At 57.4% G+C, this 23,339-nt stretch overlaps 3 protein-coding genes across 3 annotated transcripts; all 3 read left to right on the top strand.

Moving 5' to 3' along the window:
- The first annotated feature begins 361 nt into the window (after positions 1 to 361).
- LOC311151427 (maestro heat-like repeat-containing protein family member 7) lies at positions 362 to 10,017 on the top strand. The gene is made up of 17 exons (XM_084201873.1): positions 362 to 485; positions 1,880 to 2,087; positions 2,194 to 2,282; positions 2,530 to 2,594; positions 2,735 to 3,034; positions 3,218 to 3,366; positions 3,624 to 3,771; positions 3,980 to 4,170; positions 4,253 to 4,390; positions 4,659 to 4,773; positions 4,915 to 5,052; positions 5,287 to 5,463; positions 5,589 to 5,744; positions 5,904 to 6,005; positions 6,383 to 6,485; positions 6,763 to 6,819; positions 7,097 to 10,017. Exons 5-17 carry the CDS (start codon positions 2,855 to 2,857, stop codon positions 7,249 to 7,251), a joined length of 1,809 nt encoding a protein of 602 aa, XP_084057999.1. The 5' UTR covers positions 362 to 485; positions 1,880 to 2,087; positions 2,194 to 2,282; positions 2,530 to 2,594; positions 2,735 to 2,854; the 3' UTR covers positions 7,252 to 10,017.
- Positions 10,018 to 10,210: 193 nt separating this feature from the next.
- Positions 10,211 to 14,434, top strand: LOC311151289 (uncharacterized protein; the record flags this gene model as incomplete). The annotated part of the gene is made up of 9 exons (XM_084201639.1): positions 10,211 to 10,438; positions 11,833 to 12,235; positions 12,483 to 12,547; positions 12,688 to 12,987; positions 13,171 to 13,319; positions 13,577 to 13,724; positions 13,933 to 14,123; positions 14,206 to 14,343; positions 14,419 to 14,434. Exons 2-9 carry the CDS (start codon positions 12,118 to 12,120, stop codon positions 14,432 to 14,434), a joined length of 1,125 nt encoding a protein of 374 aa, XP_084057765.1. The 5' UTR covers positions 10,211 to 10,438; positions 11,833 to 12,117.
- A 179-nt stretch (positions 14,435 to 14,613) lies between these two features.
- LOC311151750 (uncharacterized protein) lies at positions 14,614 to 17,636 on the top strand. Its single transcript, XM_084202383.1, has 8 exons — positions 14,614 to 14,726; positions 14,868 to 15,005; positions 15,240 to 15,416; positions 15,542 to 15,697; positions 15,857 to 15,958; positions 16,336 to 16,438; positions 16,717 to 16,773; positions 17,051 to 17,636. Exons 1-8 carry the CDS (start codon positions 14,616 to 14,618, stop codon positions 17,203 to 17,205), a joined length of 999 nt encoding a protein of 332 aa, XP_084058509.1. The 5' UTR covers positions 14,614 to 14,615; the 3' UTR covers positions 17,206 to 17,636.
- The last annotated feature ends 5,703 nt before the right edge of the window (positions 17,637 to 23,339 follow it).

The following is a 23,339-nucleotide window of genomic DNA, read 5'->3' as shown; positions in this document are numbered from 1 at the left end:
CTTTGCTTGCATCTCTGTGGAAGTGAAGCAAATCCGGGGCCCTGGGACATATGGGCCCCTGCTGCCGTTCTCTTCCACGCCGTGTTTTGTGCACAGACACAGAGGAACGAGGGCAGGTCAGGCTGGGAATGTCCCTGTGCTGAAGGTGCAGTTCCACAACACTGTGCAGTTCCAGATCTTGCAGAGCACCCTGGAGCCCCTGGATTTTGGAAGAATCAACCTGGGTTCCCTCTGAACCCGGCTGTGAGGGATCCCAGGGCAAGCGCCCACAGAGGGCAAAGGAGCTTGGAATGCTGTAAATTTTCAAGAATAGCTTCCTGAAAGCACAGCAGTGCTCCATCCCTGCACTGGATGAGGAAGAGGGCAGAACCAGAGACCATCCGGGCTTAGCAGTGAGCTTTCGGTGTGCCTAAGAGCAAATGAAGCAGCAGCACGGTGCCCGAGACTTGGACACACGACCGTGCCAGTGCCTGGAGTGCTGTCAGGTAGTGCTGGGATACTGGGTGTGGTTCTGGTTCCCACAAGTGAGGAATGGCAGCCCCAGGCTCAGACCCAGTCAGAAAGCCAACCAGGGGAGACCAGAGGGAGGGCACCCTTCCAGTCTCTCTTGGGCATGGCAGCAAAACAACCCCTACTGCTTCTTTCTCCGCCTGTGTTTGGGGTGTGCTGGTGGCAGAGCCAGCCAGGTTGTGCTCTCTGTTCCCAAGCCTGTTGGGAGTGGGCATGAAAAGCGCTGCATGCACAGCAGAGCATCCCGGAAGGTGCTGGCAAGAGCATCCTGCTGGAACAGGGCTCTGGTTCCTGTCCAGGAACAGCCTGGTTTTGGCGCCGTGAGTGCAGGCAGGAGCTGAGGCAGGTGAAAAGGCAGCGGGCAGCTTGTGTTTGTAGAGGGCCTGGGGCTGCACCTCTGAACCTCCACCTGGAAACCCACTTGGGGGAATATGAACTACAGCTGGAGTGCCTGTCCTGAAAGGACCTGAAGTCATTCAGCTGTGCCAACATCTCTAAAGGGTGTGTGTTGGTGTTCCCCAGGAAAGCTGCACATTTGGGGAAACACCTTTGGAGGAAAGGGGCTTGCTTCTCAAGGAAAGTGCTTCCCAGGGAGCTCCCAGCGAGGAAGTTGCAGGTGTCCTCCTTTGGCCCTCTGTGCTCCTTTCAGTCCTTGAGGCCTGTTGCACTTGGCAGAGGGGCAGAAGGGAGAAGGCAGGGAAGAATGAGAAAATAATTCCAGCATGGAGTAAGAGCTTCTGACAGAGACCAAGTGTTGCCAGCAGTTGCTCCAGGTGCTCCTGCCAACAGCCACTGCAGGAAGGAGCACAGCCCCCAATGCAAGTGGGCTTTGGCTCCCTCTGGCACAGAAGCCCTCCGGGGGCACAGGTCTCTGGGGCAGGAGATGGGCACCAGCACTGCCAGGGCTCGGGGCGTGGGAAGTCTGCTTGGGCAGGGACTCTGCCACACCTGCTGATGTCAGTGCTCCCTGGGCCCCAGGGCTCAGAGCAGCATTCGTGCCCGGGCCCACCCATTCCTTATGGGTGTCACACCCGCAAGTTTAGGATGGCCACCGGCCGGGACGTGTCCCTAGGAGGCCGCGCCAGCTTCCCTGGAAGGCCCTGTGCCCTTCCCAGTGCGGCTGCGTCGGCAGCCTTGGGGGCTCCTTCTGCTGCCCTGAGCCCGCAGAGCAGGGCAGCGTTTGCTGATGCTCTCAGCCCTTCCTGTTGGGCTGGCTTAGACACCTGGGGCCACTTTGGGTGGGCTGGGGGTGGCTCCAGGGCAGGTGGCAGTGTGTGCAAGGGCCCTTTGTGACACGGTGCAGCACGGTCACCGTGGCATGGAATGGGACAGGGTATGCAAGGGCCCTTTGTGACACGTGTTGACATAGGAGCTGGTGGTGACAAGAGCGTGCCAGAGTGCTCGGAGCACACAACGGGACAGGACGGGACAGAGCGGTGCCGTGAGGAGCCCCTGCACAGCGCGCTCATTTGTGTCCGACCCGGAGCTTTTCCAAGGCGTTGTTTCCTACAGGTGACCTCGTGGCAAGACTGCGGGCCTTGGTCACCCGCGGCCTTCCCGAGGCTTCTCTTTTGCAGGTGCCTTTGAGGACTTGTTGACTTGGAGCTTTCTGGGGCCGTCCTTCTGGTGGGTGCCCTTGAGGCCAGACTCTGGAATGGCGGGTAGATTCCCTACCCCCTTCAGAGTTTACAGACGGAGAAAAAAGAGAAGGCCTGAAACTGCCCCCGCACAACAGCGTGAAAAACTGGAGCAGTTCCAGCCACAGCAGGATGGTGAGTGGCAGAGCTGGGCCACAGGGCTGATGGGCCATGCCATCCGGTCCGGGCCCATCCCATGCCGTCCCCTGGGGACACGCCCTCAGACAGGATGGAACAGGGGCTGGGCAGACACCCCGCAGTGGCCCTGCTCCATCGCCTAGGGCATCCCAGGGCTCTCCCTGCCTGGGGAGCGCAGGCCTGGGCTGTGTTCTCCGGCCTCTCCCGCAGCCCCTCAGCTCTGGCTGCACTTGCTCTTTGCCAGATGCAGCCCTGGACAAGACACAAGAGCAGGAACCCGGCTGTGGCCACTTCTGCAACACCCTGAAGGTACCTGCAGCCACCCCCAGCTGGGCTGGGCCTGCTGTCCCTGCTCAGCCAAGCACCACCAGGCTTGGAGCACGCATGGAGCATCCCTAGCTTCCCTGTCTTTTGTTCTGCAAATGTTGATGAAATTCCTGCCCATTCAGCATAGAAAGACCAGCACCACAGCAGCTGAGGTCCCAGCCCAGCCTGAGTCCCATCTGACCAAGTTCCAGGCAAAGTCTCATGCCAGCCCAAAATCGACAGCACACTCCAGAAACAATTCAATGAATTATCAAAGGGTGAAGCCTGTTCACATGGCAATGACTGAGAGGATGGCCGTCAGAAACACTGACGCCAGAATGATTCAGGGCATCACAAATACTGGCACCATGCCTGTTCCCACTGCGATTCCTGCTCGCACTAAGGATTTTTTTGAGGAGAGTGCTGTTCCTCCTCAGCAGCAGGTAAGCCGTTTGGGGCCAGGCCTCGAGGCCTCCCTGGATCGTGTGTCCTCTCAAGCCATGGTTACTGGGCCCCCTCAGCCTTTGAGGCCAGCAGAGTGTGGTGGGAAGGGAAGCACTTCTCGGGGAAGCTGGGGAAGTTGCTCCCTTGGACAGTGCTCCAAGTCTCCCCCCTGGCTCCTGCAGGTGCCAGCCATCATAAGGAGAATTCACCAGAGGCTGGTGTCCCACATGACTTTGGATGCCAGGCTGCAAATTGACATTGTGTGGCTGGCTGAAGAACACCCTGCTGATCTGGTGCTGACCCTCCTGCGCTGTGCCCCAACATGCGACAGGTACAGGGCCCATATGCCTGGAGAGCTCAGGGCTCACCAGCCTTTATGGCTAATGGCCCTGCACAGCCTGCGCTGTGGGGTGTGCCAGACAGGCAGAGAGGTCCAGGACCCTCCGGCCCCTCTGTTTCCCAAGCCTGCTGCCAATGCTCCCTCCCAGCCCATCAGGGCACTGGGGCACTGTCACTTGTGCCCCCACAGCTGCACAGGGCGTGGTACTGTGACTGAGATGCCCCTGACACAGATATCTGATCCCACAGAGCTGCTACCATGATATGGAGAACCATAGGATCATCAGGAGCAGCAGTGGAGAAAGTACTGCCAACACTGCTCTGCGTGATGGAGGATTGGCCACTGCACAGCACATGCACCTCTGATGGAGACAACAGGGATGTTTTTGCCCTGACTGTGAGTTTCTGGAACTGGCCTTTGCTTGCCCCTCAGTCACCTCTCCAGCAGCTCTCTGTTCTCTCCATGCTTCAGTCACTGGGCTGAAACCTGGGCTAGGGACAGGCTCAGGGGATACCAGGCCTGCTGCTCCTCCTACATCTGCCCTTGGGCCCTGCCCCACGGACACCTTGGCACTGAGTGCTGTCTTGGGCTGCTTCTTTTGCAGGCAACTCTGGTGATCCGGGTGATTGTCCAGATGCCTGAGTGCCATGAGGCCATGATCCTTTATTCCTCCCGCCTGTTTGTGGCTCTGCTTTTCCATGTTGTCATCACCACGCAGCAGATGCCACCAGTGGAAGCTAGTAACTTGTGGAGAGCATGCCAGGAAGAACACCGCCTGTCTAGCAAGCCCAACAGGTCCCAGTCCTCCTATCCTTCCCATGCCCTTGTTTCCAGAGCCAGTGCTCCCAGTGTGACCTGGGCTTTGCTATGCACACAGGTTTGCAGTGCAGACCATGAAGGCTCTGCTCTGCCGACTGCGGTGTGATAATGAGGTGATGGCTATGGAGCGCAAGCGTGGTTGGGACACGCTGCTGTGTGCCGACACCCAGCACTATGCCATGGGTCTGCTGGCCAGGTGAGACCCCCTTCTCCCCACGAGCCCCGGCATTTGTGCTCTGTGCCCCACGCAGTCCCTGTGATCATGGGCCAGAGGGCCTCATCACTGAGGGATGGCCAAGGAGACTGGAAAAGGCTGGGAGAGGAGGGGGCCCAGAAGGGGCCACCTCCCAGAGCACCCACATCCCCTCCAGGGATGCTGGGGAAAGACCAGACCATTGTGAGTCAGTCCTGGGAGAGGTTTGCCTCCCCACCTCAGGGTCTTGGTGCCTTTTTCCTCCTTCCAGGGAGATGCGCCGCAACTTGATCCCTCTGTGTTCTCGCATCGCGCACCACTTGCTCCGGCAGCTCAGCAGGAAGGACCCATACTGGGATCTGCCCTTCCTGGCATTCCTTGTGGAGGTGAGCCTCAAGGCCAGCACTGCCTCACTGAGCTGCCTTCCAACTCTCTGCCCTCTCACAGCCCCAGCTGCCTGGGCCCAGCCCTGTGCGGTTCCGGGCTCCTGCAGGCTGGGTTCCCTGTCACTGCCCTGTGCCTTTCAGGTCCTCGAGTGCCTGGACTTGAGTGAATGTGGTGGCAGTGTCCTGAAGATCTTGTCGAGGTTTCTGCACAGCAAGTGCAGGGAGCGCCGTCGCCTGGCGCTCAGAGGCCTTGTGGTGGTCAGCAAGGATCCCTTGATGGTGAGAAGGGGGCAGCAGCTGAAGCTGCGCTGAGGAAAGCAGCCCCTTGGGCTGGCAGGGCTTCAGGAGCTGAGGCAGCTGCTCCCAGCTCTCCTGCCTCACCTGCCCCAGTGCCCTGGGTCAGGCCTTTGGCCTCTGGGCCCTGCAGCAGCAGGGTGGGGTTGCAGCGCCAGGGCGGTGTTGGCACTGCAGCCATCCACGGCTTCCTAGCACAGCCTTGTATTCTACACACAGGCCAGGAGAATGTGTTATCTGTCTCCAAGCCTTCTGGAGCTGCTGGATGATGCAGATGGAGAGGTGGTCAGCATGACCCTCCGTGTTTTCACTAATCTGCTCCAGCACAAAGACATCTTGGTATCCAGCACCACTGCCCCAAAGCTGGCTGAGGCACTCCTGCTGCTCTTTGACCATGTAAGGCTCTACATCCTGAGCCACAGGCATCGGGTGCTTCCCAGAAACTTTGTGGCCTCTGGATTTTCAGGCCTTTGCCCAGGTTGGCCTGGAGCAGTTGATGGAGGTATTTTTCTTTCCTCTAGGACAACAGCCATGTGCAGGTGCTCTCCATTCAACTCTTCCGTAAGGTGATGGAACTGGTAGTGGATGAGGGAAAAAAGTCCCTGAACACAATTGTGAACAAGAGCCTGTATGCACTTTTAATTCACTATCATGATGAGAACTGGGATGTGGCAAAGGTGAGGTTTTCTGTGATGCTGGAGGATCTCTGGGAGGGGGCTCGGCTGCCTCTTGCTCTGTTGCCTCGCAGGCTGCAGCCTGCTCCAGGCCTTGGCACAGGGATGTGGGTCATGTGCCCTGGGCTGTGGGGCCATCTCTGGGTCTCTGCTGCTCTCCAGGCCTCCCGGGAAACGCTGCGTTGTGCGGCCGGGTTCCTGAAGAGGAGAGATCTTGAACAGCTGCTGAAGAAGGAGCTGCCGTTGAATATCGCTGAGTGCCTGGTAAGGAGGGCCTGCACGCACCAGCCTCAGCCTGGAGAAGGCCCCTGAGGGCGGCGCTCAGTATGCGGGGTGGGCAGCTGTGCCCCTGCCCGGAGCTGCACCCAGAGGCAGGCCGCGTGGGCTCTTCTCCAGGCTCCTGTGGGCCCGAGCCGGGTGTCCATGGAGCTCCCGCCCGGCGGGGCTGCGGGGCGGGCCGGCACACGCGGCTCCCTGGGCAGCAGCCGGCCCTCTGCCGCCTCCCCGCGGGAGCCCGGCGCCAGCGGCTACTGGCCGCGCCTGAGGGCTATGCGGACAGGGGAGGCCGGGGCTGGGCGCAGGTAGCGCCCGGCCGAGGGGCAGAACCCGCACCAACCCTTCCCTCCTGCCACTCTCTCCAGCTGGTAGAGGACAGGAGCCAAGCGATCGAGAACTTGCGCCGGGCCCTGCCCAACCTGGAGAGCCCACAGGAGCCCCGGCGAGGGGCGGCCGTCAGATTCATGGGTGAGCCACGAGCCCGGGCTCCCTCCCCCGCCCCCCGCTGCTCGGCCCCAGCCCCGCCTGGTGCCCCGGCAGCGCCGCCCGGGCCCGGCGCCGTGGAGCCCAGCCCGGGCCGGGCGGCGCCGCTGCCGCCCTCTGGCAGCCGTGCCCTTGGGCGGCAGCGTGCGGCAAGGGCCTGGGCTGAGCCCCGCCGGGCTAGCAGGGCGTGCGGCCACAGCGCCGGCAGCGCCGCTGGCAGGGAGTTGTGCCGCTGGGGCCGTGACAGGCTTTGTGTTCACAGGCATGGCTGGGCGCTGCCTGAGGAGGCAGCAGGAAGAGCTCCAGCTGATCTGGAGAGGTGAGTGAGGACAGCGGGCTGACAGCGGGGGCTGGCAGCGGTGGGAGCTGCAAGCCCTGCCCCGGCTTTGGAGGGCTCCGCTCATTGTGCGGACGAGGGGTGATGTGGGCAGAGCACAGAGAGATTTCAGGGACACGTGGGGGAGTCATGGCAGGTACCTCCCAACTGATTCCAGTGTCTCCTACTCCCTTCTGCATCACATGGTCCTGTTCTGAAGGTCTTGTAGGATTCCCACAGAACCGCGCTGTTGCCATGGTTCCGTTCCTCTCTCTTTCAGCCCTTCAAGCCCGGAGGCAACGTGCCAGCCCAGTGTCCCAAGAACAGAACCAGGAGACGCCAAAGAGGACATCAGTTCTCAGCCCTGCTGGAAGTCCTGGCACAGCTGATGCTGGGCACGCTTCTCATGGCTTCAGCGCTCTGCCTCCCTATTGACAGCTCCCTCCCTGCAGCCCTCAGACACTGCCCATCCCCACTTTTCCGCTCCTCTATTCCTCCCTTTAGTAGATAGCTCTGCCCCACCAGCCCTCAGACTGTCACCTTTTTTCCCCTCCACTCTTCCTCCCTATTGACAGCTCCTTCCCTGCAGCCCTCAGACAGTGCCCATCCCCTTTTCTCCCCCCCAGCTCATCCCTTTGCTTTGCCTTATATTAATAAACAGTTTGGCTTCTTCACTTTGCTTGCATCTCTGTGGAAGTGAAGCAAATCCGGGGCCCTGGGACATATGGGCCCCTGCTGCCGTTCTCTTCCACGCCGTGTTTTGTGCACAGACACAGAGGAACGAGGGCAGGTCAGGCTGGGAATGTCCCTGTGCTGAAGGTGCAGTTCCACAACACTGTGCAGTTCCAGATCTTGCAGAGTGTCGTGGGGTGACAGCTTTTATCCCAATATCGTGTGTTGTGTCTAGCATTTGCGCCTTTCCCCCTCCCTCCCCCGGCCGTCTTGCTGCGGCGGGGCGGGGAGGGAGGGGGTGAGGGTGACCGGGCACTTTAGCTTTTCGTGTAGCTGCTAGCGTAGCTGCTTGCTTGCTTGCTCCTGCTGCTTGCTTTGGCCGGCCGCTGCTCGCTTGCTTTCTGCGCTGTTTTTTTTTCCCTTTTCTTTCGTTCCCTCTTTCTTACCCTCCCCTGAAGATACTGTACCGGCTCCAGACCTGACCTGGGACGTCCAGGACTCCTGGAGTCTGCGAGAGAAGCTCAGCGCCCTCCACAGCACCGCCTGGTTTCTTTTTCTTTTCTTGTGTTGGGGAGTGTTCCTTTATTATTTGTCAATAAATAGGTTTTGTTTTCCACTTTGCTCCTCCGAGGAATTCCTTCCCGAACCCGGTATTGGAGGAGGAGTGGTTGGAGGTTTGTTTTTAGGGGACTCCCTTTTGGAGATTTCCCCTTACTTGTCCTAAACCAGGACAGTTAACTTTTTGGTGCATTGGCCGGGAAACGGAAGCCAAAGACAGTGGAAAAAAAACCTATAACAATAATATTTTGGTTTTGGTTTTTGTGGGCATATTGGTATTTCATAATGTCATTTGGGGTGGAAGCCTGCCGTTATTTCTGGTCCCTAGGGGTTTTTGAAGTGTTAATACCTTTGTGGTCCCTAGGGTTATTCCCTTACCCAAAAATAGCTCTGGTGTTATCTCTAATAAGTTATTTTTGTAGGAGAGGGGCATTAACCAGAATAGTCAGTGGGCTGGCCTTATGTGTGATGATTTGTCGGGGGTTTAAAATGCTGGACTTTATTTCAGGAATGTATAGATTGTTGTCATGGCTGTGTACTGAGGTTGTTTGGGGAGAAGAAGGGGAAGGCGCTTTTCAGCTTTCGTCTTCCTTCTTCTCCTCTGAGTTGTTGACATCTCTATTAGAAAATATTGAATTTCCCCTGAGTTTAAAAGAAACCATCTTTCTGGCATTTAATTTATTAAGCTTTTCCTATACTGTCTGGAGTGTATATAAAATGAAAGCTGAGATTTCGAGAGGGGTTAGAGAGACTCCTGATTCAGGAGTAAAACAAAGCAGGAAAAATCTTGACTGGAGTGGAAAATGGGAGGATATGGGCCAGACTTTAAAGGAATTTTCGGACCCTGTAGACTGAGACTTTCCATCTAATCAAATTCAGAACCCAGTCGAGGTGGCAAAGTATTTGAGGGAGAAGTGCCATGGTAATACTAAGGAGGAAAGGATCACTGCAGTGAGCTGAGCCTTGGCGTTTGTTTACCGTACTCTGCTAGATACTGTGGAGCAGCAGATAGCAGAAAGGGAACAGGGAGATAAGTTAGTTACTATCCCAGTGACCCAGGCTGCAGCTAACATCCCAGGCTCCAGGCTAGCAGCTGAATCAGACAATAGGCCTCAACCTATAGCTGTTGCAGCTAATACAAGAGGTAGAAAGTGTAAAAGCAAAACCGATCGAAAGGTGGAGGATGATGATGATGATGCAGGAGAAGGACCCTCACCAAAATCAGAGGCCACATCAAGGGCCACAGATTCTGGAGCTAATATTGACTCCTTTTCTCTGAAGGACCTCAGAGGCTTAAGAAAAGATTACAGACAAACCCATCCGTAGGATTGTCTTTGCTCAAAGACCAGGTTATACATAGTAGATAATGCAGAAAGATGGAACAACACGGTGTGTACCTCAAGGAGACCTGATTGTAGGATGAGACTCATGTATGAATGTCATTATTTGTTGAATGTGAGACAGAAAGAAACTGTGTCAAAGGTGTGAGTAAGTGAAATGAAAGTTTTTACTGTATGTTCACGATATGGGATAAGGGGTGGAGTGTCGTGGGGTGACAGCCTTTATCCCAATATCGTGTGTTGTGTCTAGCATTTGCGCCTTTCCCCCTCCCTCCCCCGGCCGTCTTGCTGCGGCGGGGCGGGGAGGGAGGGGGTGAGGGTGACCGGGCACCTTAGCTTTTGGTGTAGCTGCTAGCGTAGCTGCTTGCTTGCTTGCTCCTGCTGCTTGCTTTGGCCGGCCGCTGCTCGCTTGCTTTCTGCGCTGTTTTTTTTTCCCTTTTCTTTCGTTCCCTCTTTCTTACCCTCCCCTGAAGATACTGTACCGGCTCCAGACCTGACCTGGGACGTCCAGGACCCCTGGAGTCTGCGAGAGAAGCTCAGCGCCCTCCACAGCACCGCCTGGTTTCTTTTTCTTTTCTTGTGTTGGGGAGTGTTCCTTTATTATTTGTCAATAAATAGGTTTTGTTTTCCACTTTGCTCCTCCGAGGAATTCCTTCCCGAACCCGGTATTGGAGGAGGAGTGGTTGGAGGTTTGTTTTTAGGGGACTCCCTTTTGGAGATTTCCCCTTACTTGTCCTAAACCAGGACACAGAGCACCCTGGAGCCCCTGGATTTTGGAAGAATCAACCTGGGTTCCCTCTGAACCCGGCTGTGAGGGATCCCAGGGCAAGCGCCCACAGAGGGCAAAGGAGCTTGGAATGCTGTAAATTTTCAAGAATAGCTTCCTGAAAGCACAGCAGTGCTCCATCCCTGCACTGGATGAGGAAGAGGGCAGAACCAGAGACCATCCGGGCTTAGCAGTGAGCTTTCGGTGTGCCTAAGAGCAAATGAAGCAGCAGCACGGTGCCCGAGACTTGGACACACGACCGTGCCAGTGCCTGGAGTGCTGTCAGGTAGTGCTGGGATACTGGGTGTGGTTCTGGTTCCCACAAGTGAGGAATGGCAGCCCCAGGCTCAGACCCAGTCAGAAAGCCAACCAGGGGAGACCAGAGGGAGGGCACCCTTCCAGTCTCTCTTGGGCATGGCAGCAAAACAACCCCTACTGCTTCTTTCTCCGCCTGTGTTTGGGGTGTGCTGGTGGCAGAGCCAGCCAGGTTGTGCTCTCTGTTCCCAAGCCTGTTGGGAGTGGGCATGAAAAGCGCTGCATGCACAGCAGAGCATCCCGGAAGGTGCTGGCAAGAGCATCCTGCTGGAACAGGGCTCTGGTTCCTGGCCAGGAACAGCCTGGTTTTGGCGCCGTGAGTGCAGGCAGGAGCTGAGGCAGGTGAAAAGGCAGCGGGCGGCTTGTGTTTGTAGAGGGCCTGGGGCTGCACATCTGAACCTCCACCTGGAAACCCACTTGGGGGAATATGAGCTACAGCTGGAGTGCCTGTCCTGAAAGGACCTGAAGTCATTCAGCTGTGCCAACATCTCTAAAGGGTGTGTGTTGGTGTTCCCCAGGAAAGCTGCACATTTGGGGAAACACCTTTGGAGGAAAGGGGCTTGCTTCTTAAGGAAAGTGCTTCCCTAGGAGCTCCCAGCGAGGAAGTTGCAGGTGTCCTCCTTTGGCCCTCTGTGCTCCTTTCAGTCCTTGAGGCCTGTTGCACTTGGCAGAGGGGCAGAAGGGAGAAGGCAGGGAAGAATGAGAAAATAATTCCAGCATGGAGTAAGAGCTTCTGACAGAGACCAAGTGTTGCCAGCAGTTGCTCCAGGTGCTCCTGCCAACAGCCACTGCAGGAAGGAGCACAGCCCCCAATGCAAGTGGGCTTTGGCTCCCTCTGGCACAGAAGCCCTCCGGGGGCACAGGTCTCTGGGGCAGGAGATGGGCACCAGCGCTGCCAGGGCTCGGGGCGTGGGAAGTCTGCTTGGGCAGGGACTCTGCCACACCTGCTGATGTCAGCGCTCCCTGGGCCCCAGGGCTCAGAGCAGCATTCGTGCCCGGGCCCACCCATTCCTTATGGGTGTCACACCCGCAAGTTTAGGATGGCCACCGGCCGGGACGTGTCCCTAGGAGGCCGCGCCAGCTTCCCTGGAAGGCCCTGTGCCCTTCCCAGCGCGGCTGCGTCGGCAGCCTTGGGGGCTCCTTCTGCTGCCCTGAGCCCGCAGAGCAGGGCAGCGTTTGCTGATGCTCTCAGCCCTTCCTGTTGGGCTGGCTTAGACACCTGGGGCCACTTTGGGTGGGCTGGGGGTGGCTCCAGGGCAGGTGGCAGTGTGTGCAAGGGCCCTTTGTGACACGGTGCAGCACGGTCACCGTGGCATGGAATGGGACAGGGTATGCAAGGGCCCTTTGTGACACGTGGTGACATAGGAGCTGGTGGTGACAAGAGCGTGCCAGAGTGCTCGGAGCACACAACGGGACAGGACGGGACAGAGCGGTGCCGTGAGGAGCCCCTGCACAGCGCGCTCATTTGTGTCCGACCCGGAGCTTTTCCAAGGCGTTGTTTCCTACAGGTGACCTCGTGGTAAGACTGCGGGCCTTGGTCACCCGCAGCCTTCCCGAGGCTTCTCTTTTGCAGGTGCCTTTGAGGACTTGTTGACTTGGAGCTTTCTGGGGCCGTCCTTCTGGTGGGTGCCCTTGAGGCCAGACTCTGGAATGGCGGGTAGATTCCCTACCCCCTTCAGAGTTTACAGACGGAGAAAAAAGAGAAGGCCTGAAACTGCCCCCGCACAACAGCGTGAAAAACTGGAGCAGTTCCAGCCACAGCAGGATGGTGAGTGGCAGAGCTGGGCCACAGGGCTGATGGGCCATGCCATCCGGTCCGGGCCCATCCCATGCCATCCCCTGGGGACACGCCCTCAGACAGGATGGAACAGGGGCTGGGCAGACACCCCGCAGTGGCCCTGCTCCATCGCCTAGGGCATCCCAGGGCTCTCCCTGCCTGGGGAGCGCAGGCCTGGGCTGTGTTCTCCGGCCTCTCCCGCAGCCCCTCAGCTCTGGCTGCACTTGCTCTTTGCCAGATGCAGCCCTGGACAAGACACAAGAGCAGGAACCCGGCTGTGGCCACTTCTGCAACACCCTGAAGGTACCTGCAGCCACCCCCAGCTGGGCTGGGCCTGCTGTCCCTGCTCAGCCAAGCACCACCAGGCTTGGAGCACGCATGGAGCATCCCTAGCTTCCCTGTCTTTTGTTCTGCAAATGTTGATGAAATTCCTGCCCATTCAGCATAGAAAGACCAGCACCACAGCAGCTGAGGTCCCAGCCCAGCCTGAGTCCCATCTGACCAAGTTCCAGGCAAAGTCTCATGCCAGCCCAAAATCGACAGCACACTCCAGAAACAATTCAATGAATTATCAAAGGGTGAAGCCTGTTCACATGGCAATGACTGAGAGGATGGCCGTCAGAAACACTGACGCCAGAATGATTCAGGGCATCACAAATACTGGCACCATGCCTGTTCCCACTGCGATTCCTGCTCGCACTAAGGATTTTTTTGAGGAGAGTGCTGTTCCTCCTCAGCAGCAGGTAAGCCGTTTGGGGCCAGGCCTCGAGGCCTCCCTGGATCGTGTGTCCTCTCAAGCCATGGTTACTGGGCCCCCTCAGCCTTTGAGGCCAGCAGAGTGTGGTGGGAAGGGAAGCACTTCTCGGGGAAGCTGGGGAAGTTGCTCCCTTGGACAGTGCTCCAAGTCTCCCCCCTGGCTCCTGCAGGTGCCAGCCATCATAAGGAGAATTCACCAGAGGCTGGTGTCCCACATGACTTTGGATGCCAGGCTGCAAATTGACATTGTGTGGCTGGCTGAAGAACACCCTGCTGATCTGGTGCTGACCCTCCTGCGCTGTGCCCCAACATGCGACAGGTACAGGGCCCATATGCCTGGAGAGCTCAGGGCTCACCAGCCTTTATGGCTAATGGCCCTGCACAGCCTGCGCTGTGGGGTGTGCCAGACAGGCAGAGAGGTCCAGGACCCTCCGGCCCCTCTGTTTCCCAAGCCTGCTGCCAATGCTCCCTCCCAGCCCATCAGGGCACTGGGGCACTGTCACTTGTGCCCCCACAGCTGCACAGGGCGTGGTACTGTGACTGAGATGCCCCTGACACAGATATCTGATCCCACAGAGCTGCTACCATGATATGGAGAACCATAGGATCATCAGGAGCAGCAGTGGAGAAAGTACTGCCAACACTGCTCTGCGTGATGGAGGATTGGCCACTGCACAGCACATGCACCTCTGATGGAGACAACAGGGATGTTTTTGCCCTGACTGTGAGTTTCTGGAACTGGCCTTTGCTTGCCCCTCAGTCACCTCTCCAGCAGCTCTCTGTTCTCTCCATGCTTCAGTCACTGGGCTGAAACCTGGGCTAGGGACAGGCTCAGGGGATACCAGGCCTGCTGCTCCTCCTACATCTGCCCTTGGGCCCTGCCCCACGGACACCTTGGCACTGAGTGCTGTCTTGGGCTGCTTCTTTTGCAGGCAACTCTGGTGATCCGGGTGATTGTCCAGATGCCTGAGTGCCATGAGGCCATGATCCTTTATTCCTCCCGCCTGTTTGTGGCTCTGCTTTTCCATGTTGTCATCACCACGCAGCAGATGCCACCAGTGGAAGCTAGTAACTTGTGGAGAGCATGCCAGGAAGAACACCGCCTGCCTAGCAAGCCCAACAGGTCCCAGTCCTCCTATCCTTCCCATGCCCTTGTTTCCAGAGCCAGTGCTCCCAGTGTGACCTGGGCTTTGCTATGCACACAGGTTTGCAGTGCAGACCATGAAGGCTCTGCTCTGCCGACTGCGGTGTGATAATGAGGTGATGGCTATGGAGCGCAAGCGTGGTTGGGACACGCTGCTGTGTGCCGACACCCAGCACTATGCCATGGGTCTGCTGGCCAGGTGAGACCCCCTTCTCCCCACGAGCCCCGGCATTTGTGCTCTGTGCCCCACGCAGTCCCTGTGATCATGGGCCAGAGGGCCTCATCACTGAGGGATGGCCAAGGAGACTGGAAAAGGCTGGGAGAGGAGGGGGCCCAGAAGGGGCCACCTCCCAGAGCACCCACATCCCCTCCAGGGATGCTGGGGAAAGACCAGACCATTGTGAGTCAGTCCTGGGAGAGGTTTGCCTCCCCACCTCAGGGTCTTGGTGCCTTTTTCCTCCTTCCAGGGAGATGCGCAGCAACTTGATCCCTCTGTGTTCTCGCATCGCGCACCACTTGCTCCGGCAGCTCAGCAGGAAGGACCCATACTGGGATCTGCCCTTCCTGGCATTCCTTGTGGAGGTGAGCTTCAAGGCCAGCACTGCCTCACTGAGTTGCCTTCCAACTCTCTGCCCTCTCACAGCCCCAGCTGCCTGGGCCCAGCCCTGTGCGGTTCCGGGCTCCTGCAGGCCGGGTTCCCTGTCACTGCCCTGTGCCTTTCAGGTCCTCGAGTGCCTGGACTTGAGTGAATGTGGTGGCAGTGTCCTGAAGATCTTGTCGAGGTTTCTGCACAGCAAGTGCAGGGAGCGCCGTCGCCTGGCGCTCAGAGGCCTTGTGGTGGTCAGCAAGGATCCCTTGATGGTGAGAAGGGGGCAGCGGCTGAAGCTGCGCTGAGGAAAGCAGCCCCTTGGGCTGGCAGGGCTTCAGGAGCTGAGGCAGCTGCTCCCAGCTCTCCTGCCTCACCTGCCCCAGTGCCCTGGGTCAGGCCTTTGGCCTCTGGGCCCTGCAGCAGCAGGGTGGGGTTGCAGCGCCAGGGCGGTGTTGGCACTGCAGCCATCCACGGCTTCCCAGCACAGCCTTGTATTCCACACACAGGCCAGGAGAATGTGTTATCTGTCTCCAAGCCTTCTGGAGCTGCTGGATGATGCAGATGGAGAGGTGGTCAGCATGACCCTCCGTGTTTTCACTAATCTGCTCCAGCACAAAGACATCTTGGTATCCAGCACCACTGCCCCAAAGCTGGCTGAGGCACTCCTGCTGCTCTTTGACCATGTAAGGCTCTACATCCTGAGCCACAGGCATCGGGTGCTTCCCAGAAACTTTGTGGCCTCTGGATTTTCAGGCCTTTGCCCAGGTTGGCCTGGAGCAGTTGATGGAGGTATTTTTCTTTCCTCTAGGACAACAGCCATGTGCAGGTGCTCTCCATTCAACTCTTCCGTAAGGTGATGGAACTGGTAGTGGATGAGGGAAAAAAGTCCCTGAACACAATTGTGAACAAGAGCCTGTATGCACTTTTAATTCACTATCATGATGAGAACTGGGATGTGGCAAAGGTGAGGTTTTCTGTGATGCTGGAGGATCTCTGGGAGGGGGCTCGGCTGCCTCTTGCTCTGTTGCCTCGCAGGCTGCAGCCTGCTCCAGGCCTTGGCACAGGGATGTGGGTCATGTGCCCTGGGCTGTGGGGCCATCTCTGGGTCTCTGCTGCTCTCCAGGCCTCCCGGGAAACGCTGCGTTGTGCGGCCGGGTTCCTGAAGAGGAGAGATCTTGAACAGCTGCTGAAGAAGGAGCTGCCGTTGAATATCGCTGAGTGCCTGGTAAGGAGGGCCTGCACGCACCAGCCTCAGCCTGGAGAAGGCCCCTGAGGGCGGCGCTCAGTATGCGGGGTGGGCAGCTGTGCCCCTGCCCGGAGCTGCACCCAGAGGCAGGCCGCGTGGGCTCTTCTCCAGGCTCCTGTGGGCCCGAGCCGGGTGTCCATGGAGCTCCCGCCCGGCGGGGCTGCGGGGCGGGCCGGCACACGCGGCTCCCTGGGCAGCAGCCGGCCCTCTGCCGCCTCCCCGCGGGAGCCCGGCGCCAGCGGCTACTGGCCGCGCCTGAGGGCTATGCGGGCAGGGGAGGCCGGGGCTGGGCGCAGGCAGCGCCCGGCCGAGGGGCAGAACCCGCACCAACCCTTCCCTCCTGCCACTCTCTCCAGCTGGTAGAGGACAGGAGCCAAGCGATCGAGAACTTGCGCCGGGCCCTGCCCAACCTGGAGAGCCCACAGGAGCCCCGGCGAGGGGCGGCCGTCAGATTCATGGGTGAGCCACGAGCCCGGGCTCCCTCCCCCGCCCCCCGCTGCTCGGCCCCAGCCCCGCCTGGTGCCCCGGCAGCGCCGCCCGGGCCCGGCGCCGTGGAGCCCAGCCCGGGCCCGGGCGGCGCCGCTGCCGCCCTCTGGCAGCCGTGCCCTTGGGCGGCAGCGTGCGGCAAGGGCCTGGGCTGAGCCCTGCCGGGCTAGCAGGGCGTGCGGCCACAGCGCCGGCAGCGCCGCTGGCAGGGAGTTGTGCCGCTGGGGCCGTGACAGGCTTTGTGTTCACAGGCATGGCTGGGCGCTGCCTGAGGAGGCAGCAGGAAGAGCTCCAGCTGATCTGGAGAGGTGAGTGAGGGCAGCGGGCTGACAGCGGGGGCTGGCAGCGGTGGGAGCTGCAAGCCCTGCCCCGGCTTTGGAGGGCTCCGCTCATTGTGCGGACGAGGGGTGATGTGGGCAGAGCACAGAGAGATTTCAGGGACACGTGGGGGAGTCATGGCAGGTACCTCCCAACTGATTCCAGTGTCTCCTACTCCCTTCTGCATCACATGGTCCTGTTCTGAAGGTCTTGTAGGATTCCCACAGAACCGCGCTGTTGCCATGGTTCCGTTCCTCTCTCTTTCAGCCCTTCAAGCCCGGAGGCAACGTGCCAGCCCAGTGTCCCAAGAACAGAACCAGGAGACGCCAAAGAGGACATCAGTTCTCAGCCCTGCTGGAAGTCCTGGCACAGCTGATGCTGGGCACGCTTCTCATGGCTTCAGCGCTCTGCCTCCCTATTGACAGCTCCCTCCCTGCAGCCCTCAGACACTGCCCATCCCCACTTTTCCGCTCCTCTATTCCTCCCTTTAGTAGATAGCTCTGCCCCACCAGCCCTCAGACTGTCACCTTTTTCCCCTCCACTCTTCCTCCCTATTGACAGCTCCCTCCCTGCAGCCCTCAGACAGTGCCCATCCCCTTTTCTCCCCCCCAGCTCATCCCTTTGCTTTGCCTTATATTAATAAACAGTTTGGCTTCTTCACTTTGCTTGCATCTCTGTGGAAGTGAAGCAAATCCGGGGCCCTGGGACATATGGGCCCCTGCTGCCGTTCTCTTCCACGCCGTGTTTTGTGCACAGACACAGAGGAACGAGGGCAGGTCAGGCTGGGAATGTCCCTGTGCTGAGGGTGCAGTTCCACAACACTGTGCAGTTCCAGATCTTGCAGAGCACCCTGGAGCCCCTGGATTTTGGAAGAATCAACCTGGGTTCCCTCTGAACCCAGCTGTGAGGGATCCCAGGGCAAGCGCCCACAGAGGGCAAAGGAGCTTGGAATGCTGTAAATTTTCAAGAATAGCTTCCTGAAAGCACAGCAGTGCTCCATCCCTGCACTGGATGAGGAAGAGGGCAGAACCAGAGACCATCCGGGCTTAGCAGTGAGCTTTCGGTGTGCCTAAGAGCAAATGAAGCAGCAGCACGGTGCCCAAGACTTGGACACACGACCGTGCCAGTGCCTGGAGTGCTGTCAGGTAGTGCTGGGATACTGGGTGTGGTTCTGGTTCCCACAAGTGAGGAATGGCAGCCCCAGGCTCAGACCCAGTCAGAAAGCCAACCAGGGGAGACCAGAGGGAGGGCACCCTTCCAGTCTCTCTTGGGCATGGCAGCAAAACAACCCCTACTGCTTCTTTCTCCGCCTGTGTTTGGGGTGTGCTGGTGGCAGAGCCAGCCAGGTTGTGCTCTCTGTTCCCAAGCCTGTTGGGAGTGGGCATGAAAAGCGCTGCATGCACAGCAGAGCATCCCGGAAGGTGCTGGCAAGAGCATCCTGCTGGAACAGGGCTCTGGTTCCTGTCCAGGAACAGCCTGGTTTTGGCGCCGTGAGTGCAGGCAGGAGCTGAGGCAGGTGAAAAGGCAGCGGGCAGCTTGTGTTTGTAGAGGGCCTGGGGCTGCACCTCTGAACCTCCACCTGGAAACCCACTTGGGGGAATATGAGCTACAGCTGGAGTGCCTGTCCTGAAAGGACCTGAAGTCATTCAGCTGTGCCAACATCTCTAAAGGGTGTGTGTTGGTGTTCCCCAGGAAAGCTGCACATTTGGGGAAACACCTTTGGAGGAAAGGGGCTTGCTTCTTAAGGAAAGTGCTTCCCTAGGAGCTCCCAGCGAGGAAGTTGCAGGTGTCCTCCTTTGGCCCTCTGTGCTCCTTTCAGTCCTTGAGGCCTGTTGCACTTGGCAGAGGGGCAGAAGGGAGAAGGCAGGGAAGAATGAGAAAATAATTCCAGCATGGAGTAAGAGCTTCTGACAGAGACCAAGTGTTGCCAGCAGTTGCTCCAGGTGCTCCTGCCAACAGCCACTGCAGGAAGGAGCACAGCCCCCAATGCAAGTGGGCTTTGGCTCCCTCTGGCACAGAAGCCCTCCGGGGACACAGGTCTCTGGGGCAGGAGATGGGCACCAGCGCTGCCAGGGCTCGGGGCGTGGGAAGTCTGCTTGGGCAGGGACTCTGCCACACCTGCTGATGTCAGCGCTCCCTGGGCCCCAGGGCTCAGAGCAGCATTCGTGCCCGGGCCCACCCATTCCTTATGGGTGTCACACCCGCAAGTTTAGGATGGCCACCGGCCGGGACGTGTCCCTAGGAGGCCGCGCCAGCTTCCCTGGAAGGCCCTGTGCCCTTCCCAGCGCGGCTGCGTCGGCAGCCCTGGGGGCTCCTTCTGCTGCCCTGAGCCCGCAGAGCAGGGCAGCGTTTGCTGATGCTCTCAGCCCTTCCTGTTGGGCTGGCTTAGACACCTGGGGCCACTTTGGGTGGGCTGGGGGTGGCCCCAGGGCAGGTGGCAGTGTGTGCAAGGGCCCTTTGTGACACGGTGCAGCACGGTCACCGTGGCATGGAATGGGACAGGGTATGCAAGGGCCCTTTGTGACACGTGGTGACATAGGAGCTGGTGGTGACAAGAGCGTGCCAGAGTGCTCGGAGCACACAACGGGACAGGACGGGACAGAGCGGTGCCGTGAGGAGCCCCTGCACAGCGCGCTCATTTGTGTCCGACCCGGAGCTTTTCCAAGGCGTTGTTCGTGCAGCTGATCGAGCATGCCAGAGTGCTCAGAGGACATGACGGGACAGGAAGGGACAGAGCAGTGCCATGAGGAGCCCTCACACAGCACGCTCATTTGTGTCTGACCCGGAGCTTTTCCAAGGCGTTGTTCCTGCAGCTGACCTTGCAGCCAGACTGTGGGACTTGGTGGATTGTGGTCTTCCAGAGGTATTTGTCTTGCAATTAGCCATGATTCTAATCAGTGACATTAAGCAGAAACCCCCGAGAGTGCCCAAGCTGGTCTGGGTGGAGGAGCAGGAAGATGACCCTGAACCTGACCCAGGACTGGAGACTGAAGAGGTGCTGCCGTTCCAGCCACTGCAGGAGGGTGAGTGGCAGAGCTGGGCTACAGGGCTGATAAGCTGCTGCCAGCTTGGCCCCATCCCATCCCATCCCATCCCATCCCTGGTGCTCAAAGGCTGATTTTGATAGAGTTTGGATTTGAAGGTCCAAGTTTGGATTTGGTGGTGAGCAGTTGGATTTATTGGTCAAAAGTATGATTTGATGGTCAAAATTTGGATTTGATGGTCCAGGGTTGCATTTGGTGGGCAACATTGCGATGCCATGGAATAACAGCATTCCAGGCATCGGGAATTTCAAATCCTCCAGTTCCCCTCACAAATTCCCATGGAATCATGTCATTCTGGGTGTCAGGAATTTATAAAAACGGCACATTTGGTGCTCCAAAATGGACACGTGTGACGGCATCGGATACTACAGGTGGGAAGGAAAACTGGGAATGGCTCCAGCAGCTCCACAATCTCCACCAAGCTCAGCATCCTGTCTGGAGAACTCTACAAATCAGGACTACACCAAAAAACATGGAAAAATCAAGACACTCAGGTGCACATTGGAAACAAACCTTTTTTTGCTTGCTTTTTATATTTTTATATTTATATTTTTATATTTTTAAGAGATTTTCCCCTTGTTTTTCACTTTTTTCCTGCTTTTTCCCCCTTTTTTTCTTTCTCCCCACCTTTTAAAATTTTTAACACCTTTTAATTTTCAACCAGAAAAATTTCCAGCAACTCAAGGGAAGAAACCCAAAGAACCCAAGAAAGCAAAGCAGTTTTTATCTCCAGGATGACACATGGCAAAATAACATCTTTTAAATAGTAAAAGAAAACACTAAACTTTTCATCCACAAAAGAATCTGCAAAGAAGAAATTATCAGAAAATTGACAACTTACTTATTACAATTATTATTACTATTTTATTGGTAATATCAATATTAATAATATTATTAATATTTCTTCTTTTTAAAAATCCTTTTCTATTTTTTATTCTTTAATTTTTAATTCAGGAATGAAGATGGGCATAACAAGCACAGCATGAACAGGAGGCGACTTCCAGTTGATTCAGAAAGGAAAAGTAGGATTCTCTTTGAAAAAAATCCAGTAACATTCAAAGACACTCTCCAAACTGTTCCTAAATAAAATAAAAAATTTGGGCCCTCCCAGGCCCTGGTAGCCTGTTGTGTTGGAATTTCTCCTATTGTGCCTTCAGGTTATTCTTTACCAGTGGATTCATTTGGATATTTACCCTTATTTTCCCCCATTTTTCCTTCTTAAAAATTCTTTTTTTTCCAGTTCCTTTGTGCTTGTTTCTACCAAGTTCTCCTCATTTTCAGTGCTATATGGGATTTTTCCACACCTGGATTGGGTCCTGCTACCTCCTCCCATCCCAGCCCCCTGAAATCCCCAAAAATTATCCCAAAAAACCTCAGAAGACTGAATCACCACATCAGCACTGTCATTAGAGTGTTCCTAGATGAATGGGCAGAAAATTTGGGATGAACATTCCCTATCCAGCAGACCCATGAATTCCTGTAACGTGGAGGTGGAAAAAGCTGCTAAAATTGGGATCTTGCCTTTCTGGGAGCATTTTTGAACCTGGTTTTATTCATTATCCTGTTGACGTGCACCACTGTGGACCAAATATGGCAGGGCCTTAGACAGGACTTTTGTCCTGACACCCAGGCTCCTTGTTCCACTGCTGGCCTTTGTGTTCTCAGCAAGATCTGGAACTGCACAGTGTTGTGGAACTGCACCTTCCACACAGAGACCTTTCCATCCGGACCTGCCCTCGTTCCTCTGTGTCTGTGCACAAAACACGGCGTGGAAGAGAACGGCAGCAGGGCCCTATGTCCCAGGGCCCCGGATTTGCTTCAGCTCCACAGAGATGCAAGCAAAGTGAAGAAGCCAAACTGTTTATTAATGGAAGGCAAAAAAAAGGGGGGAAATGGGAGGTAAGAAAAGGGAATGGGCAGTGTCTGAGGGCTGGAGGGAAGCAACTGTCAAAAGACAAGAAGAGTGGAGGGAGGAAAAGGTGACGGACAGTCTGAGGGCTGGTGGGGCAGAGCTATAAAAAGGGAGGAAGAGTGGAGGAAAAAAAAAGGTGATGGGCAGTGTCTGAGGACTGGAGGGAGGAAACTAGCTACAGGCAGGAAGAGTGCAGCACTGAGAGGCACTGTCCTCTTCAGTGTCTCCTGGTGCTCTTCTTGGGACTCTTGATTCCCTGGGTCCAGGAGCTGACCCCGCTTCTTCAGCTCTTAGGGCTAATATAGCATGAATTTCAATGTTAGAGCAGGATGGGCTGGCATTGTTCTTTGGGGCTTCAAGTTCCTGGAACAGAGAGCAACAGAGCCATAGTCAAAGCCTGGATCTGCAGTGACCTGAGGGGACTGTCCTGCCAGGGCCACCCACCCATCTCTTGCCATGGCCAGCAGGGAGGAGTTGCCAACAGGATCAGCCAGAATGTGCTGGCCACGAATCCCCCACGTGTCCCTTAAATCTCTCTGCGCTCTGCCCATGCCACCCCTCATCCACACAGGGAGTGAAGCCCAGCGAAGCCTGTCCCTCCCTTCAGGCACCGCCCGGCCATCCCTGTGAACACAGAGCCTGTCACAGCCCCAGCGGCACAACTCCCTGCCATCGGCGCTGCCGGCGCTGTGACCACATGGCCTGCTGGCCCGGCAGGGCTCAGCCCGGGCCCTAGCCACACGCCGAGGCCTGGGTGGCGCTGCCGGGGCAGCAGGCAAGGCTGGAGCCGAGCCACGATGGGCTGGGGAGGGGTGGGGCAGGGTGGGGCAAGGTTGGATGGGGCTTTGTGAGGCTGGGTGGGGTGAGGTAGGGCTGGGCGAGACAGGGTGGGGTGGGCAGGGGATCCCAGGCTCGTGGCTCACCCGTGAACTTAATGGCCACCTCTCACAGGGGCTCCTGTGGGCTCTCCAGGTAGGGCTGCCCGTGCTGCACACTGAGCACCATGCTCAGAAGGCTTCTCCAGGCTGAGGCTGCTGCTTCAAGGCCATCCTTGCCAGGCAGTTGGCACCAGCTGCTTGAACTTCCTCCTCTTCAGGAACTGAGCCACAGGAATCAGCGTCTCCCAGGAGGACTGGAGAGCAGCAGAGACCCAGAGATGGCCCCACAGCCCAGGGCACAGGACCCACATCCCTGTGCCTGGAGGAGGCTGCAGCCTGCGAGGTGACCCGGACAGGAGGCAGCCAAGCCTCCTCCCAGAGATCCACCAGCATCACACAAAACCTCACCTTTACCATGCACTGGTTCTCATCATGGCAGGAGAAGAAGAGTGGGAGCAGGCTTTGGCTCAAAATCTTCTCAAGAGGCTTTTGTCCCCTCATCCACTACCAAGTCCATCCCCCTGAAGAAGAACTCAAGGGAGAGCAGCTGCACATAGCTGTTGTCCTGGAGGAAAGGAAGAGGATGAGGCCTTTAGACCAAATATTCCAGGCTCCCCTGGCCAACGTTTCTGGGCAGCAACCAGTGCCTGCAGCTGGGAACACAGAGCCTTACATGGTCAAAGAGCAGCAGGAGTGCCTCAGCCAGCTTTGGGGCAGTGGTG

Source organism: Fringilla coelebs, assembly GCF_963513975.1.
Source record: "Fringilla coelebs genome assembly, chromosome: 3".
Lineage (NCBI taxonomy): Eukaryota > Metazoa > Chordata > Aves > Passeriformes > Fringillidae > Fringilla > Fringilla coelebs.
The sequence above is the reverse complement of the archived record's forward strand: the minus strand, read 5'-3'. Positions and strand labels throughout refer to the sequence as shown.

Bases quoted from the DNA above. Each gene is read 5' to 3' on its own strand.
- LOC311151750 (XM_084202383.1), top strand. From the start codon at position 14,616: ATGCGCAGCAACTTGATCCCTCTGTGTTCTCGCATCGCGCACCACTTG. The intron at 15,006-15,239 runs GTGAGAAGGGGG...TTCCACACACAG, and splicing joins TCAGCAAGGATCCCTTGATG to GCCAGGAGAATGTGTTATCT. The intron at 15,417-15,541 runs GTAAGGCTCTAC...TCTTTCCTCTAG, and splicing joins TCCTGCTGCTCTTTGACCAT to GACAACAGCCATGTGCAGGT.
- LOC311151427 (XM_084201873.1), top strand. From the start codon at position 2,855: ATGAATTATCAAAGGGTGAAGCCTGTTCACATGGCAATGACTGAGAGG. The intron at 3,367-3,623 runs GTACAGGGCCCA...CTGATCCCACAG, and splicing joins TGTGCCCCAACATGCGACAG to AGCTGCTACCATGATATGGA. The intron at 4,774-4,914 runs GTGAGCCTCAAG...TGTGCCTTTCAG, and splicing joins TCCTGGCATTCCTTGTGGAG to GTCCTCGAGTGCCTGGACTT.